Source organism: Anas platyrhynchos, chromosome 6, assembly GCF_047663525.1.
Source record: "Anas platyrhynchos isolate ZD024472 breed Pekin duck chromosome 6, IASCAAS_PekinDuck_T2T, whole genome shotgun sequence".
Classification (NCBI taxonomy): Eukaryota; Metazoa; Chordata; class Aves; order Anseriformes; family Anatidae; genus Anas; species Anas platyrhynchos.
The window spans coordinates 10,685,556-10,705,134 of NC_092592.1; the positions used below are offsets into that span (position 1 = coordinate 10,685,556).

Here is a 19,579-nt window from a genome sequence, read left to right on the forward strand (position 1 = left end):
ACATTCAGATGCCTAATTAATAATGGACTGTGCTGCCTTGGTGATGGCTGCTATAATACAAAGTGTAATCCTAGATTTTTCAAATTAGAGTTTATAAATAATTTGCTTTGTCTCCAAATTCCGGTATGCTCTTTTTTCCTACCATTAAATGAAATAGATTTGTTTTCACTAGTATGCCTTTGTATTCTTGTTTGGTGCTAGATCAATAATGTAGCTGTAAAACAGGCTATGAAGGTCAGACCAGGTGAGTCCAAACCACACGGTATTGAAGTGATGCAAAAACCATTGCTGTACAATTAGTCATCTGCAGTCAAACCTTCTTCATCATGTGTTTGTACAGATAGCCATCTGATGTAGTGAAGATCTTCGTGTTGCTAATACAGGAGCACGATAGGCAGATTCCCAGAATATTTTATGCACTTTCTTCCCTCTGAACTCAGTCAGCCCAAGCATTGGCCAAGCTGGCTATTGAGCTGCATCCTAAGGCAAAACACCATCTCTTTCCAAGGGCTGAGCACTTTGCTTTGTACCATTCCAGCTTCTGCTACTGTGGGCAAGGCAGTAGAAGTCAGGATACAAATTCTCATCACTCACGTGAGACTGAAGCATGTTGCTCCTGACTTGTGTGTTACTGAAGTCTAAATTCCCTCAATTGATCATGTATATCTAGAAATGCAGATGTGGACAGGTTGTCTAAACCTGTTTTTTCTAAGCGTGCTCCCTATTATTCATCAATATAAGTGTATTTTTACTTAATATATCTAATTGCCTTAAATTTTGAAGAAGAAAGTTGTGCAGTCACTCATTAAACTCTTACTGTTGCATTAAGTGCTTAAGTGTAAGTTCTGTTTGGTTATTTTGATATTAATTGAGAGTCTAGAATGTGACCCTTATGGATTTAGATGGTGTAACAGCACTTTAGGCATAGTGATGCAATAAATGTGAGGAAATCGTTTAATCTATTTGCAGTCTTTATAATGTGTTTTTGGTTTTTTTTTGCCTATTGGGAAGGTGGTGAGTGTTAACTGTAGGTTGGTTGGGAAAAATAACCTCATGGTATTTTCCATCTGTAAAGGCAATGATAATCACATCTGTTTTGTCGTATTAACTCCTGGAGTTCAGCTGCCAGTGTTAGTGAATAAGATCAGATGTGCCTCTTAATATTCTAGTGTGAACATAAAAAAATGCCAGGTTAAATGTTGTTGTTTATTAATTCTTTGCTGAGATAGAAATTAAATTGGTTTTGCTAGTAAGGATTGATGCTGTATCACTGAAGGCGGTTCAATATTTTTTTTGTTTCTGTTTTTCTTGTTATCGAACACAAGTCAGACATGGCTTTTCTTCTGTTTCTGGCTTACATAAGCATGATTCTTCCACTTTTAACGTAAAGTTTTTTCAAAGGAGTAAGTGCTTAAATAGTGGACTGTACATTGCATGTGAACTTCAGAGGCTTGTGGAGACCTTTCTGAATAAGCTTGTTATGGCATCAGTGACCATGTGTCCAGGTTTCAAGCTCCTCTTTACTGGCAAGCAGCAACAAGTTCTGTGTAAAAAATTTCTGATAACATGACGACAATTGTGCAACTCCTGAATCTCTTAAATTTTCCATACACTGTGACCAGTGTATTTTGCCTGAATTCTGTTTCTTCTTTGCATTTCACAGAATCACAGAATTTCTAGGTTGGAAGAGACCTCAATATCATTGAGTCCAACCTCTGACCTAACGCTAACAGTCCCCACTAAACCATATCCCTAAGCTCTACATCTAAACGTCTTTTAAAGACTTCCAGGGATGGTGACTCCACCACTTCCCTGGGCAGCCTGTTCCAATGTCTAACAAATTTGCCTTGATGTTTTAAGGCATCATGTGAAAGCCTTATTTTTCTTCTAAGACAATGATCTTTTCTAATGATAATTCCTTGAAGAAAAAAAAAAAAAAAAAAGATGTTTCCATCATTTTAATTCATTGCTTTCCTCTGCAGCTAAGACGTGAGAAGATTGACCTTGAAAATACCTTGGAACAAGAACAAGAAGCACTAGTGAATCGTCTCTGGAAGAGGATGGATAAGCTTGAAGCAGAAAAACGGTTTGTCTTGTTGCACTGTGTTACTGTGGGAGATGTATGATTTAATACTTAACCTTCTAGTATTAAGTATGTTTGTCTCTGTCATGCAAGGGCTATTTCATCTGTGAAAGCCTGGAGGTTCACGCAGTTGTAAAGCTCCTTGTTTACCTTACACCACATGCTTGAGTGCCTACACTAGATGAAGCTAAGTAGTATAAAAATGATCTGGGAAAACTTGAAGGAATTTGCTGATTTTTTTTAACTGCTGATAGTTTTTAAAGTTTCTGGTTTTGGGTCAGCTTTCTATTGATGGCCCAAAGAAATTAACATGGTATCATTATGTAAGAAGCTCTTGTTTTTTCCCCTATCTGCTTGAAGAAAACTTCAGCTTTTTCTCAGTGGTTTGCACTCATGTCATTGAAACTTCCTGCTGCTTCTTCAACAGAAAATAAGACAGAGATACTTTATGTTCTTGGGAAAGCTAAGATTAAAAACATGTATTAAAGCGACTCTCTCTTTGCTGTATAAGAACTCTGCTTTGGGGGCAGTAAGGGAGAAGAGGTGACTAATTCCTTGTTTTCTACTACATGTTTTAGGAGAGTTATGTTAGTGTGGCTCCATGAATCTTGACTGGAGACTTGGAAAACACCTGAACCTATATGAGCTGCAGTTCTTGTAGTTCTATTTTACAGAGCCCTGTGGAAGGTGCTCTGAATTGCTGCATGTAATATTCAACAGCGGTAAATCCATAGTGAATGGACCTTTGGTAGGATTTTTGCACACCTTAGCTTTAAAGTCTTTTTTTTTTTTTCTTTTTTTTTTTTTTTTTTTTAAGTCAAACCATTCCAAGTTTAATTTATCTCAGATGGTGTGCCTTCTTTCTGGGAGATAGGTGGAGTCGTAGACCATGCTTTAGTACCACATTGTGTGGTGTGTATGAATACCAGGCCATGCAAAGAGCTGTGGTTGCATAGTGTTGTCCCTAGTCTTCAGTGCAGCCTTGGGTCTGGCCAGTCAACATGGTTGAGTGTTTGAGGTATTTGAAACCTTGACTGTATGGAAAGAACAATGTGATGAGAAATATTTTTCTGTTTGGTGATACTTTAAAGGAGAATATCTGCTTCAGAAAATGTCTATGACGTTTTCTCTCTCTTGCTGATAGTGAAATGCAGAAAAGCTTGTATTTTGCCATAGACAAACTACGGCATTTGTTTATCTTGAATGTTTATTCTTCCTCTAAGAACATAAATGTAAAAACATGGAAGAGATTAAATGAATTTGCTTGGAAATTATTATGGGGGTTAAGTAGGTTAAGTACAGTTTGAGTATAAAACTGAGGTAACTATCTAAAGTCTGTAACTTGTTTTTCCCAAACTATATGGAGAAATATTTGGCAGTGTCAACACCTGAATACTTTAGAAAATCCATCTGTCCCTGGACACAAATTTTACGTTTTGTATTTTTGGTTAAAAAAAAAAACACAACAAAACAACACAACATTATTAATCCTCCTGAAATTTTCCTAAACAAATGCAGTAGTTAGCATAAATCTTACCTACCTGCCAAAGCCTTGTAGTGTCTTTTTGGGGAGTTTAAAGGGTTTTCTTTTCGTGTAAATTGAAAGTAAAGTTTAAGCTATTTTTTATTCAGAATATTGCAGGAGAAATTAGACCAGCCAGTATCTGCTCCGCCGTCACCCAGAGACATATCAATGGAGATAGATTCCCCTGAAAATATGATGAGACACATTAGGTTTTTAAAGAATGAAGTGGAGAGGTTAAAGAAGCAACTGAGGGCTGCACAGTTACAGCGTGAGTAAACAACTTGCTTTAAATCTTTTTAAATCTTTAAATCTTTTTGTGTAATGTAAGATTTTTATATAGACTTCCAGGAGTTTAAGGTACAATTGGAAAAAATAGGATAAGTTTGGACTAAGCTTCATAACTGCAATAATTAATGAATTTATACTGTATTTATTTGTTGTGTTTCTGTTTGTTTGTTTGTTTGCTTGGGGGGGGGGGATTGTGTGTTGCTGTTTTTTTAGCTTTACTAGAATGGGAAAAAATTGCCAAATATTTCTTGAATATATTTGGGCCATAAAAATACTTATTCTTTTCCCCAGAGACTTTTAGCAGTATTTCAGAACACAGATTCCTTAAAACATACTTCAGGATTACATTGTAAGAATCCAGATACAACTTAGGAATTACTCAAAAGAATTAATGGCTAGCAAAATAAAGTTCAGTTGTATATAAGAATTTGATTTAATGGTTGCAAGCTGTGCTGAGGTAATTTTAGCTTTGCTAAAGACTGATTTTTTTAAGTAGCTGATTTGACTTCACAGTATAGCACGATGAGTAATCTTATTTTGTTCTTCCTGAAGTGAAGATCCTTTTGAAATAGCTCTGTACAAGTCTGTATATTTCTGTTGTGGGAGGTGTGGTGGAGCCTTGCCCAGAAGTGGACACCCTGCTTTCTGCCGTGCCTTTTGAGGGGAGGGAAAGTGGTTTTGGGTGGCAGAAAATCACTTGTGCCTTTTTGGAATGCTGTTCCATCATCTCTTCATCCTAAATCTAAAATTTCTACCTAAGGTTTGTCAGTTCTGCCTTTTTTGATAGTGTAGTTTCTAGTCAGTAGTGTTGTATTTTGTCTGAGAGATAAGGAGGTGCCTACCTACACAGACAGATTTGGGAGAGCAGGAAGCAGGCAGTTGTCCCCCTTCATGGTGCTAGTCCTGTGAGGCTGGCTGCAGCACTTCAGCTCCTGTTTGGAGACACAGCTCACAGGGCAGCGGCCTTCCTTATGGGCAGAGGTAGCGGGAGAGTGCTCTTGTGCAGAGGCCTTGAGCACAAATTTGTGGTATTAATAATTTGTGTTAGTTAAAAGAAGCAAGGACTGCTTATCTCTGTACTTGTCAGTTCTGTGCTGCGGCCTTTGCTTACTTAACTTCAGAATGAGAGCAAGGCCTAAGATTTAAAGTACTCTTTGTACAAATTTGGCCTAATCTATTTCATTTCACATGTTCTTTGCTGTTTTCAGGTAGTTTGTTTTTGAAATACTGCAATTCAGAGTAAATTTCTGAAGCAGTTGAAGTCAAATTCTCATGGAAATTGAGATTTAGGTTTAGAAGTACTCTTTTCTGTTGTGAACAGCTTAAACAGCTGCAGTATGTACAGCAGTACCGATAGAAATTGTGGATATACTGGTTTGTGGGCTGCCGGTAAAGCAGAAGATGAAACTGATACACCTTTCTTTCAGTAGGAAGTTTGGTGTTTGCAATATGTGGTCATTTGAGAACCTTTACTATTATTCATAAATACTTACTAAGTCTGCTTACTGAATTCATATTTTGGTATTACATTTCATTTTCCTGAAACACTTATTTCAACTCTAGGAACGTTTTTGATATAATAATAGCTGTAAATAAGTGATACCATTACATTTACGATCGGTACTTCCACTGAAAAGAGACAAGCCATGTATAGTTGATAGTTTGGGAACAGTCTTCTGAAATAGGAATATCCTTTGATTAAAGCGTACAGCATAAAGAAATGAGCACAAAGAGTGATGGATCTTTGTTGTTTTTTTTTTAAATACCAATGAATTCACTGTATATTTGATCAAATATTAGAAAACCTCACAAAATACATATGTGTAATAAGTCTTCTTCAAATGTTCCGTTTTATTTAAATAATGTGTCAAAATGCTGCATAGCTTTCCGTGATATAATTTAATCACTTCAATGGTCTGCTAAACGTCTTTTAAAGTACTGTTTGATGAACTCGGTTTAGAATTGCAAACTCAAGTTGTCGTTTGATGTAGAGAGTAAACCACTAGGTGACTTTTAATATTGGTAGATGACCTACTGGCCCTTCTCTACGATGAAGTCTAATTGAATGTATGCTGTAGAATATTCATAAGATGACAATTTAATACAAGGTTGAATATTCTGTGTTTCAGCACTTTTGTGATTCCTCTCTTAAAATGGAAATACACCTTTAAAAGTATTTCTTCGCTGTTGCAGTAATATTTTTGTAGCTGTGTAATTGCATTACTGTAAAGGGGCAGGAATTGATTTGAGCAGTTTACTGATTTCTTTGACTTTTTCTCTGCTTCTCAAATTCATTTAAGTAAATGCTTGAAAGTTCTTTTTGTTTTTATCCTTATTTACAACATTGCTGTCAGATAGTAATTTTAGTAGCTACTGTTACAAATTAGCCTTTGGTGTAATGACTTAGAGGTGGGAACTTTGAGTGATCCATCCTGTACATTTTCTACTCCCTCATTCTTGAAGTGCTGGGATAAAATTAGGCACAACATATGGGCCTGTCTATGAAATTGAATGTTAACCAAATTTTAACAGAATTCTGAATTTCAGATTCAGAGAAGATGGCACAATATTTAGAAGAGGAGCGACATATGAGAGAAGAAAACTTGAGGCTTCAAAGAAAACTACAGAGGGAAATGGAGCGTAGGGAAGCACTCTGCAGGCAACTGTCAGAAAGTGAATCCAGCTTAGAAATGGACGATGAAAGGTGTGTATTTTCTAGCTGTTCAGGTATGTTAGCATTGACCTTGTTAACTAACACTCATGCTTGTTTGTTTTATGTTTTTGTTTTTTTTTTTTTAATATTAGAAAATGAGTACTCATAAAGATAACTTAGAATTGGGTTTAATATATGTATCAAATTTCAACATGGTCCAGGAGTGTCTTTAGTAGAATTATATCAGACTTGTTTAGAATTTAGATTAATTATAGCAGTGAAAAATTAAACAGTTTTCTGAAGATTGTTTAGGGTTTTGATAGTGCATAGTGAAATAAACAAGCCTGTGGGATTGAGCTTCAAGATAATTAAATCATGGTACCTTTGTTTTTCACCTAACTTGGTAACTGCAATGAATTCTGTGATGTAGGAAAAATATACTTGGGGTAATTTTTCTTTTGCAGAAGTTAGAAAGTGTTCTGCCAAATCCAAAGGAATAGCAAATAAAGCTTTAGAGAGACGAAGCATTTCCAGAGCTAGTGGGTTTGTTCTTGATGTCCAAAATATAATATCCTTGATTTCTTTTTTTCTGTACTACAAGCTGCGTTATTTGCGGTGACCTTAGGAAATAGTCTTTAATTTTTTTCATGGTTTTATATTATACTTTTTATTTTCTAACATCATAATGATATGACAGTGTTACATTTTGAAAGAGGTTTTATGTATACTTTGAATAGAACATTCTTAGTTATTATCAAATGTTCATTATCTTATTATACAGTTTTACATTATTTTGAATTTATAGTGGTACTTAAAAACCAATACAAACAAACAAAAAACCCTCACTCTGTGATATATATTCTTCTGATACTAAGATGCTTCTTCTTGCATCGTCAGTATATTTGTTATGAGATATAATGTACCAGAAAACAAAGTACCAGATATTTTGTTTCAAGGAGTGGCCTTAAAATTCAAGGTAATGTTTTCATTTTAATGAGGTACTAGGCAACTGATGTGTATTGCAGTAGCATCTAGTATTACAATATAGAATGCTGTGTTAATTATTGTTAGAAACACAGGGTTCTCGTGTTCAAATCTAATTCGATTAGCCTAGTCTTTTCTGCCAATATTTGTTGTAATAGAAATATATTTAAAAAAATAGAAAAAAGTCAAAATTTATATTCATATGAATTATCAGTATTCATTCGAAAACTCTAGAGTATTCTTTTTTCCAGCTTTTTGTAGGTAGTGGTAGTAATAAAATGTAGAAAAAAAATAAGAAATGTAATTGTCATGTTGATTTATTTTGGTACTAGAAACGCATTACAGAATCACTCCAAAATAGGGGTTTGCATGGTAAGTAATATAAAGTAAAGTGAGGGAAGAGGCAGCTGTTAGAGTGGTTAGTCTTAGAAGAGAACTGTGTAGACAAAAATTGTAGAACTACGTGCAGTAGTTATTTAAAAATGGAGATTTGCCAGCTTACTTTGTCTTCCTAAAAATGGTTGTGCTGACAGATGAGATATCCATTTTTCCAGTTGCATTGTTAGCTGATGATACTTATTTTTTGTAGAGTAGATGAAGATGCTTTACTGAATTCAAAATGCACAACTCTCACAAAATTCCTTGCTCCTGGCTAGCAGTAGCCTTGCTTTCTCAGTCCTCCATCTTGTTCTCTTCAGTAACGGAAATTTCTAAAACCAAGAAGCATAGTAATGGTGTGCTGCTATTTCACATGACACAATCCAGGTAACTAAAACGACTTACAGAAAATGGCCTTCATGTAGAGTAAAATAAGATTAAACCACAAAGATCACTGCATTGCTGTAATACATTTGTCTGCATTTACTGAGTGTTATAGAAGTAGTCTAGTCAGTTCAGTTTTGCTAATCCTGCCATTGGTAGCTCTTTGGAAAGCTTATGTTCAAGCAAACTAATTTATCAGCTGTTGTTCTCTATTGTAGCTACTGTTACTAATTATCTGCCCAATTTTAAACCATCTTCAGCATCGCTACAGTGCACTGCCTCTGTTAAGTGTTGTGGCTTAGTGACTCTGAATATCATAGTTAAACGTTAGTTAGATTCAGAATCAAAGCATGCATCAGATTGCTTAAGAACTGGCATACAGAACTCAAAGTAGTAATTTTTGTGAGTTCCATTGAGCATGAAAATTCTTAATGGTACCCCATGTTTTTGTTCGTTTTGCTTTTTTTTTTTCTTTTTCCTGTGATCTGAAAATAAGTGTAGCTACCAAGAATTTCTGAGCAGCACAATGGCAGAAGGGAAGACAACTAAGAGTCAGAGGGCATTTAGGTAGCTAATTTTATCTTCCACTTTGCTGCATCCAGTAAAGAAACAGATAAATGCAATATTACTCTGGGTGCACTGATGTACAGGTAGAGGAGGAAATGAGCAGGGGAAACTGTAATCTAGACAGTGACTGAAAAATCTCCAGGGAGCGTGCCTAAGCAAGTTAACTTAAAAGCTGCCAGCGTAGAGCTTTGGAAAAAAATCATTAACTTGCTTCTGATATATAAACAGTGAGTGGCAAGTAGGAGCAATTGGTATGATTCTTATTTCCTTTTATATTAAATAGAACTAGCAGTTGATGGTTGTGAAGAAACTTCGCTGTATTCAGTGAAGGAAGTACAAATCAATGACACTAACTAGTTACGGTTGGGATAAAATTGCACCTGTTTGTTTTATCAAGATGAAGTGTGGGAGTCATCTTGCTACACAGCCTGCAAACATCTTTAACAGGTGAAAGTGCTGCATTCAAAATGTCTGTCCGTTTCCATGGCAAAAGACGTGATGAGCAGATGGCTTAATGTTGAGAATAGACAGATTCAAATAGGAAGCAGGGCTGTGAGGCTGACCAGCTGTTGGAACAAATTATCAATACTTCAGTGGCTTTTCTCCCCTTTCTGTGATTTCAAATTAGTGTTTGATTCCCTTTCTGGGAGATAAGCTCCAGCTAGACAAGCTGTTGAGTTCAATGTAGAAATTACATGTAAAATGCAGGACTGCAGCATAGGTCAGATCGGTTGATGTGATTTATACCTCTGACCTTAATACATAGTATTCCAACTGTGTACAGCTTGTACAGTTTTCACTGCAAATGACTAAGGTGAGTCCAGCTGTTTCCATGGAAATCTAAGCCATTACTAGAACACTCAGCAATGAAGAGAGTGTTCCTGTCATGGTTTCCTAAAGGTGACTGGTCCTACGCTAACCTAATGTGATTCTTACGGGAATTCAGAATGCACAGTGAAACATTTAAAGCATGGCATGTTTTAAAAGGTTTAATCTAATTATTCTTTACCTTTCTTTTTGTTAGATATTTTAATGAGATGTCTGCACAAGGATTAAGACCTCGCACTGTGTCCAGTCCTATCCCTTACACACCCTCACCAAGTTCTAGCAGACCTATATCACCTGGTAAATATTTTACCCAGTTTGTAAAATTTTAGTATGCGTCACATAATAATGTTCCCTGGGTTGATAGCCTTTCAAAGCTAGTCTTGGGGCCAAAGATGCATCATAAAGAATAGATTTACCTTACATTTATTTTAGTACAGCATGAGTTTTTAGATGGGTCTGTTTCATACTGTGATTAAATACTGTAGGTCAGTTAAGTAGTTATACTTTGAACCCCTTATCATCCCTACCTTCCCTCCTTTTTTACACTTCTGCAAATCTCTGATGTAAAGCAATAACACACTAAGAATTTCTGTCTCTAGTACTTTTAACAAAGGCAAATTAACTTTTTTGAGTATAGAAAGTGGATGATATAGTCTTCAGAATTTCAGAAGAACCTGAACGGCTTACACCTGACATTATTGAATTTTTAATTACTGAATATATTTTTAACGTTAAAGGAAATGTATTTATGTTATTAAGACATTTATTGGTAGATATAAAATCCCTTAAAATTGCTATTCGACAATCATTGTAAGTTTTTGGCCGTGGATGTCACGTGGTGATCACAAATACACTTGTACTTTAGTAAAGAGAATCCTGCATGCTCTGCTTTCCCAAGTTCACCTGTAGAATCTATCAGAGAGAGTCCCACAATAAGAGCAAATGAGACGTGCTCTGTATCAACACATTCTGCAAAATGGGATTTAGACATTTTATTACACAGGTCTAAACATACAAAATGTGTTTAAATCTTGTTTTTCAGGATTTACTTTATTTTTTCAGAAAGACTCGAAATAATTTTCAGGCTGATGTTGGTAAAAGAGTGAGCACGTACATCCATAAGCCAGTGTTAGAGATATGATAATTTAGCTTTTTAAGAGTTTTTTGGGGGAGTTCTGAAGTGAGACAGATTGCTTGGCTTTCAGTGTTTTGCAAGTGTTATTACCACAAAAACAATATATGATTTTTTAATCCTTTGCCTGTAAGTATATACAGAAACGTAGTCATACTAAAGACTGTTCTGGAGCAACTACTTTGGGTGTATGCATGTGCAGCCTTCATAATAATCATCTGCAATATTCATCTGCACATTGGCTGTAGACCACACAGTGGCTATAGTAATGGTAAAAAATGTATGTGGTGGAAATTCTCCAGCAATTTACAACAAGCTTGCATCTTACATTACCTAGAAATGTGCTTAATGCAGATGCTGATGTGTCAGTGCAGGAGTGTGCTTTGGGTTTATTGTTCCTACACTGGGACAGTGGCATATTCCTTGCTTGCTATGGGTTGTTGGGTCAAATGCCTCGGCTGATGGGAGACAGAGAACTGCATTCTCATAGGAACTGTATCTCACAAGCAGGGGATGCTGTAATTGAGTCTGAAAAGAAGTTAAAGAAAAAAAAAAAGCACAGGTGAAACGATCATTTATAATGTAATTCACAATTTTAACTTTGGTAATGTTTGTAGAGTAAATGTTCCAGCCTAGCACTTCTGCACAGGCAGCTATGTTGCTCTCCACATATGATAATTTGATGTCTGCTGTTGGAAAGTTTCAGACCTCAGAAGAGTAGAAACAGCAGTTTGCTGAAGAATTAATGAGATCAATAGGGAATCTCATACAGCTGTTTGGTAGGTATGAATGCAGTAGTTAATGAAAACAAATAGTTTTTGAAAAGTAATACCGTAAGATGCTGCAAAAAGCACAGAATAATGCAACAGTGAATATTTTGCATCAAGTGCTTTTATGACTTGGCATGTTTCTTTTAGGAAACAATGTGCCTGAATTTGGAGAGACATAATTTGAAACACGTTAGAAATGCTATAATTTTATGTGGATATCCAGGTCAGGTTTAACGGCTCAGATTCTGCGTCCTGAATCCTGGAGCCTTTTGTGCTTGTGTGGCTTGAGATGCTGCTTTTGAGGACTCCTTCAAGCTGAGATACTGCTGAGGTTTATATCACCCTGCATGAACCTGAGAAGATTGGATGCATTGCTACCCCTGGGCAGCTGGGGAATGGTTGCTGTAATTACTGATTACTGATTTTTTGTTGTTCAGGGCTCTCATCTCTGACTTGCAATGCAAATTGTCACCTACCTGAACATTGACTTGTGTTCCTGTCATTATGCTTGCAAAAGCACTTAGCTATAGAACGTGCTGTACAGACAATTGGATTACTTAAGTCAAAAATCAGATTTTGTTAAGTGGTATTGTTTAGCTACTCTAAAGTGATTGATTCCATTGGAGTAACTCATAATTTGCACCAGATGTACATTGAAGCAAGGGTGGTATAATATGTTTTCTTATATAACTTTATTAGTGATCTGAGGCTTTTTTGTGTGTGTGTGTGTGTGTGTATTTTTTTCCTGAGATGTCTCTTTAGTCAGGCATAAGCAGAGCCAGGTGCTGTTGCAGCACTTCGTTGCACTGATTTAGTGTAGAAGAAGTGTGAAAACTGTTAAATCCAGTGTGGTATTCTAAAAGTTTAGTAGGCTTTTCGATGAAATATTGGTCATAATTCTCCAAAGCTGTTTCCAGTTTGTAATAGTAAACAGCTGAGAAGAGTCTTGTCTCCTGTCCTACTGATATTTTTGCCAGAAGGCAATAGTGAGCTAAAGGTTTTGGAAAATCTGCAGTTTTGAGAATGTTCAGAACATTTCGAGGTCTGAATTTCAAGCACTTAGCTGCTGTCATTTATTATTATTATTATTATTTTTTTACCTTGGTTAGTTATACAGATATTCTGCATTTTTCTGAACTAGTATTTATAGAAAGAAAGTATTCAGAAAGAAGAATTAGATCAGATTTTTGCACTTCTGAATATTATGGTTACCTTAATACGGATAAAACATGTTGTAATTTTAAATGTTACTTGTACTGTAGTCCATGGAAGATTATACCAGAATATTTCACAGCCCCAGAGATCGTTGGGTCTCTGCCTATAAGCACAAGGGCAAAACCAGGAGGAAGTCTGGGCTGCTGTTGGTTTGGCTGCAGAGGTGTTATGCCTTGAAGGAGTCACTTCCATCCAGTTTCTGTCATGTGGAAACTCTTAGTGTCCCAGTGCTGGACAGCTTTTCCAGGCACAGCCTGTCTGCTTCTTCAGACTGCATTTTGTTGAGGGAGCAGTTTGCTCTAAGGAAGAGATGGAAAGCTGGATGGAAATATCTGTGAACTAAAACTAAGCTGCCAAGGGAGCCCTACCCTGTTTATGTTAAGTGAAAAATTGTTCAGTGTTGTGTGATGTGTGTTCTTGAACACATGGCAGTTTACTACAGGAAAATAATAAGAGATTTTACATCACCCTTTGACTATTTTTAGGTGTCTAATTCGATACCAGTTACTATTTCTTTAAACCATCATTGTTTCAAAATATAGCAAACAAAAACAAAATAAACAAAAAAATCCCCACGAAATACTTAGTTTGTAAAATAAACAGGAACATTGATTTCTACCTTGTTTTAACAATTTTTAGGTCTGTCATATGCAAGTCACACAGTTGGTTTCACACCACCAACTTCACTGACTAGAGCTGGAATGTCTTACTACAATTCCCCAGGCCTTCATGTGCAACATATGGGACCATCCCATGGTATTACAGTAAGTATTTTATATAGCAAATGTTTGTTACCAGTGTCAGTTTGATTTTTAAAAATTATGATTGCTTGTCCTTAAGCTTTTGTGCAAAATGTTTTTGTAAATGTTTGTTTTTGTCTCCTTACTCCAAGATATCTATTGCTGCTTTCTTCAACCCTGATTTTCCTCTTCACCCCTCAGAAACTGATTCTTTTTGGAGAACCTTATTTTCTGCAAAAGAATAGGATGTATTATCATCTTAAGGACAGTAATAGGTATCATCTTATGGATCAGCAGGCAGGGTGTGAGAAGTGATGTTCTAAGCTACTGAGCCTATCCCAGGAAGTAAAAACATTGCTTTCATTTTTCTCCTAGTCTCCACCATCTGACGGATGAGTCATCTGAGGTTGCTCCAAGCTCAGGTTTTCTTCAGGATGACACTCAATGCTACCACCATGTCACTGTAACAGGCAGTTAACTCTTATTTTCTATTCTCATTGGCAAAGAAGAAAGTTAATATATTAAACATTTGTTAGGACAATTTCTCAGTGTCTTTCAACTGGATTTATTTCCTTTTTAACTCTGATGTTTGATGCATTTCTACTTAATTGAGTTTCTTCTAAATATTTGTGGAGTTTAACAAGAATACAGAGCCTAAGAGTTAACCATTTGGCAAGATAGCTTGTGAGCTCTAATGTGTCAAGACCATTTTGATTTTTCTCAACAGGTATGGTAGAATGTAAATATTGTCCTTTAAGATGTTTGCATATACTTGTCATTCTCAGATGTGAAAGCATGTTTCAACAGAGTATTTAGTAGAATGCTAAAATATGTCTGCTTCTTAAATTGCTTAGGTGGGTATGCTAAAGTAATTGTTAATTCCATTGAGCAAATGGAGATGGGAACTATATAGTAGTGGGTAGAACAGGAGGCTGGAGCTCAGCAGAAAGGCAGAATCCTGGTCCAGGTCCAGCCCTCCAATGTGACTAACCTGGGGGTTAGTCACAGGAAGATCTGGAAAAACCTAGAAACTGATTTTATACATAATTTTTTAAAGGGACTTGTTCTGTTTGGTCTCTGAAATTTTGATTCTGCTCTTTCTGATACTATAAATTAATTGGAGTAACACTGAGTCACTGACAAAGACAACCACCAGGACAGAATACTGATTGTTTAGAGGAAGGTTTTGTTAAGTGGCTCATGGCTTTTCTTTTATACTTAAGCCAGGCCCCTTCACATTATTAGATGTATGCAAATGCAATAAATGATTTTAAGTGTTTGAGAAACATCGATCAACTGTTGATAATCTTTTGGCTATTTTCGTAGAGCATTTAACTAATCTACTATACATAATTGTTCAAAAAAATAGATACAATATATATTATTTGACCAAACTGTGATTTGCTTCTTGACTCTTCATTTTTAATCTCCATTACAGAACAAATTGATTTTACATGTAGTACATTTTGTATAGCACTGTAACCATTCTTCTCCTCAGAGGTGATTGACTTCGGTTGATTGTTAATTATGGGTGGGTAGTTTGTCATGCCATGAAGTTCTAGATTAATGCTAAGTTGATTGGTAAGTAGTAAGCATTTTGGGTTTAAAACTGCAGAGTTTAGTGTTCTGCAGTGTAATTTATATTTTTATGTTGCTTAATTTTAAAGATTTTTCCCCCACTGGTTTGTAAAAATGGATTTTAAATCTTTGTGTTTAAATGTGCAGGTTATTGCAAGTCTGTGGTTTCTGTTGAGGGGAGCTTAATAACCATTGTTTTACTCCTACAGCTCTAGGGGTTGTAATCTTTGTTGTATGATATTTGATCTCAGAAGAACAAGCTGAATTATGCTTCAGTCTTGCTCCGGTATGCAGGCTAAGAGTTTTTCAGAATGCAAATGTTTCTGGGCAAATGCTTTGGCTTTTGAGACATTCCCACCCTCACTCAGGTGCCGTGTAGTTGGACTTCACACACCAGCATTGTAAAGCTAAAAGTTCATCAGCATCATCAGCACCTACTGCTTGGGCAGGCACAACTGAGAGGTGCTGTCTCTATGGCGTCTCTCACTTTTCTTTTATAGGTTGCTGGTCATCAAAGGTAAACATAAGTTCAGGACATAATTTCTTATTTTCATTTCCTGCAAGCTGATGGGAAAGAATGCCTGTTTGGTTTGATTTCAGAAATACTTCAATTTTCCTTTGCTATTCTATTTCAGAGGAACTGTTTATTTTACATAAAAATTGTGTTGTGATTCTTGAAATGTTTTAAAAGGGATTCTTCCCAAATAATTGTGTTTTTTCTTTTCCTTTGCCAAGCTCAATACATTGATTAGAGGACTTGCACCTAAAGTTGTTCAGGAGTGTGTTAAACATAATTTCAATATTTGTTCTGCAGAGGCCTTCACCACGAAGAAGTAACAGCCCCGACAAATTTAAACGTCCCACTCCTCCTCCTTCTCCAAACACGCAGACCCCAGTGCAGCCACCTCCGCCACCACCTCCACCACCTGTGCAACCTACGGTCCAATCCGCAGCATCGCAGTCAGCCACTTTTCAACATTCAGTGCATCCCTCCTCTCAGCCTTAGTGCATGTGCTCAGCAGTCTGTATGTCAGAATTGGACTCATAACATGGAGCAGTTTACTAAAAGCCAAAGGCTTACTTGGCATATTTGGATTTGACTTATTTGCACTGAGGTTATATAGGCTTCACTGTTAATTGTGTTGTAAACGTTTGTATAAAATGCAGCCAGTGTTGTGGGTCTACAACACTAACTTAACAAAATTTTCCATCAGTGTTTACTTGAACTACATGTATGTCCATTCTCTGGCTGGAACATTTGCTACTCTGTTTGGTAATACGGCATTATGTCGTTTTGCTTGGCTCCAAAGCTTCATTTTCCTGGCTTCTAGGTTTGTAAAATTAAAGGGATACCTTTTTATATTTTTTCATGAGAATTTGCATAAAATTTAAGGCATGATGGGCTATCTGATGAGTTCTGAAATATTACAGTGTTTACCAAGCTTGTGGAAAATTAGCACTACGTTTCGGTCATTTGAAATAACAGCTTCTAGTGCAGAAGTGAGTCAGACACCCTAATCAGTGCCCAAGACACATACTCTATTGTATTACCTAGTAAATAAGCTTAATTCAGCACACAGGACACATCCATACTTCTCCTGTTTAAAAACACCTCAAACGTATGGTACAGTCTGAATCTTTAAGTGAGGGAACTGACTTGCTGGAGTATATGGAATGTATAACTTGTGGACCTTAAGGTTTGATTATTTCACTTGACATTTGCATTAACCTGTAAGCTGTCCATACTGTGTGATCTGTCACAAGTAACTTCTCTAAGTGTGGTCCTGCCCACAGGTTACTGATAGCTGATTGAAGTGTGCTCTTTGATTTTTTTGCTGCAGAAGGCAACGTGATTGTAGAGAACAGCTGATTATTTCTTTTCCTTGTTAAAATATATTAATTGTGATTCCCCTAAAACAAAGTTTGAACAAGTATTCTAAATGTTCAAGTCTGTTAGAAAATAAGATATACAATGAGCATATAGAATATACTGGCATAACAGCCAAAAGTGTTGTATTGCTTGGTAGAAACAGAGTACAAGAAAGTAGCACAACATGGCACTAATGAATGCTTATTTAGCAGCCTAAGCCGGTACAATGTATAAAGAAATGTATTCCAAATACATTCTTTCCATTCATCTAGCACAAATAAATTGTTTGGTTTCACTTTGCAGTGGAACGAAGTGTCACTTCTTGATATTGACATCTTGCTCAGTTTTATTTTTCCTGAGGTTCCTGTTGAGTACTGAGGTTTATATACTGTTGATGATTTTAAGTGGTTTACCTCATAGATACGGATATATGGGCCATGGAAAATGACAAGAGAATGTTTATTTTATGAGAATATGTATCTGGCTATAATCAGAGCAGAACATGAGTAATTTATCTTTTGTTTACAAAAGTTTGTTTGACATGCCTAATGCTTTATTAAGGACACTTTTAAGAAGGAGGTAGAGCGTTCTGGTAGTATACTAACATTTGTACATAGAGTTTCATGTTTGCCGCTCAGCTATTCAGGAATTGCAGACTGAATATCTTTATAAAATCAGTGCTCTAAATCAAAATAGTAAGTTAAAATAATGTTGTAAAAGGTTCAGCTTAAGGCAAAACTAGAAGTTCTTCATTATATCTATGTAGTTTCAGCTCCGAGAGAATTTAGAGAAAAGCATATATAGTCTATTACACTTGGTAAACCAATATGGGATCAAGTGCATTATCTGATTACATTAGTTATGGTAATAGTGACTCTCTGATAAAGTGATACTCAAGATTGTGGCAGGCAGACAATTTGACCAGTGCTTCCATCTGAAAATAATTGACCACAGCTAATGCATGCTCACTTTTCCATAGAGGAAACTCCCCTGTGAGCATTGTTATTAAACACAGCTCCCGAAGCCGTGGTGGGTTTGCATGTGAGAAAACTACAGGCAGTCAGAGGTGGGACTAAGGTCAAAACAGGATTGGTTTAGTTGAACACTTGTCCTTTTGTTAACAGAAGAAAAAAGAAAAAGATATATTCTTTTATAAGCAGGATTTCAGCTCAAGTATGCCACTAGTTAGAATGGTGCCCTCCTTTCTGAAGTGCTTTGAGATTTTTGGACATGAGGTTCTATAGAGTGTGAGCTCGTAGTGGTAGTAGTATAAATGGGGGGGGAGGGGAAGCCTTTGACAGTGTTGTCTTAAGAACTTGAAATGGAAATTTGCCTAGAATAAATTACATTTGAAGCATATTCCAAAACTGAATTTGTGTAACCCAAGTTCAGCTGCTGTTGTGAAGTGTCTTAGTGATCTCTCCTTACTGTTGCAGTGGGACCGTTACCAGATGAAAGTAAAGAACTGACAAATGTATGCTAAATCCTGAAAATGTAACAAGGCGCTAAATTGGCCTTACCTAAGAACATTGGACAAACATTTGCTTGCAATCAGAAGTGTTAAACTCTATTTGTAGACTTTTTGAAGATAAGGAATTGTGCACAAGCATCTCCTAATAAATGTAAATGGATTTTCAGTTTTCCTTGTGAATTATAGTCATGAATTACAATTTTGCAGTGGTGATTTTATCAGAACCTCCCACAGACTGGAGAAACTCCCTTGACATCACTGTCCAGCTTGTTTTCTTTATTTTATCTCAGAAGCATCTGGGTGGGTTTCTGCTGTTCTTTTCATTACTGATGTCTGTCAGTTGCACACTTGCATCTTCACGAGTTGTGCAAGGTCACAGAAGCAACTTCTAGCAGTGATGAGTATTTTGTAAGTGTGTGTTTACAGCCAAAGGTTTTGTTTGTTTGTTTGTTTTTGAAAAATAAATCTTTTGGCTGTTTCAGAGTACTTTCCTCTCTGACAATCAAACAGCTTTCTTTTTACTTTTTCTCTTAAGGGATCTGGCTTGGACACTGGAATGCAGCTGATCTCTGTAGAGCATTAAGAGTTCATTTTAACCACAATTTGTTCCAGAGGAGTTTTGGAAGAAGAGATGGAATTGTTTGGAGATAGTCTTCCAGCTAACAGCCAGATAAGATTGTTTTAATTATATCTACTCCTCTAAGAGCATATTCCCAAAGGCAGAAAAGACTATCAGAGTTTTCCAAGAAAGTAACATTGCTTTTCTATTAGCAATCTTGCTGTACCAGAGCTAAACAGGACAGGACTCCTTTTCCTGTTAAAATGCTGGTAGTTCACAAATCCATCTGCCTGAGTAGAATTTCTGTGCACTTCAGCTGAATGAAAAATACAGTCTTGGAAGCAACGAAAATGACAGAGCTTCCTGGAACTAGCGGGAGCTGAACTGCTGACAGGAGACAATTTAGACTCCATGTATTTTGTTAAATACATGGAAACCAATTGTGGAGCCTTGAGTACTTTGTCTGTCAAAGAACAAAATCTTTCATCCTCAATATTGATCATTGCTTACTAAGAGGATGCATCCAGGGACCTTGTTTAAGTATTCTGGTGGTG

General features: G+C 36.4%; 1 protein-coding gene across 4 annotated transcripts in view; it reads left to right on the forward strand.

Moving 5' to 3' along the window:
• Positions 1–18,632, forward strand: part of CCDC6 (coiled-coil domain containing 6) — a 47,618-nt gene extending 28,986 nt beyond the window's left edge. For 2 of the 4 annotated variants that reach the window (XM_072040057.1, XM_027462470.3), the window contains 6 exons: positions 1,983–2,086; positions 3,716–3,876; positions 6,444–6,600; positions 9,887–9,987; positions 13,447–13,571; positions 15,940–18,632. In XM_072040057.1, coding sequence (XP_071896158.1) covers positions 1,983–2,086; positions 3,716–3,876; positions 6,444–6,600; positions 9,887–9,987; positions 13,447–13,571; positions 15,940–16,131 — 840 coding nt within the window. In that variant the 3' untranslated portion in view covers positions 16,132–18,632. Of the gene's footprint in view, positions 1–1,982; positions 2,087–3,715; positions 3,877–6,443; positions 6,601–9,886; positions 9,988–13,446; positions 13,572–13,922; positions 14,942–15,939 lie in introns of those variants that run through there. The other 2 variants (XR_003498699.3, XM_038181645.2) reach the window with 2 other exon arrangements.
• Positions 18,633–19,579: the final 947 nt, after the last annotated feature.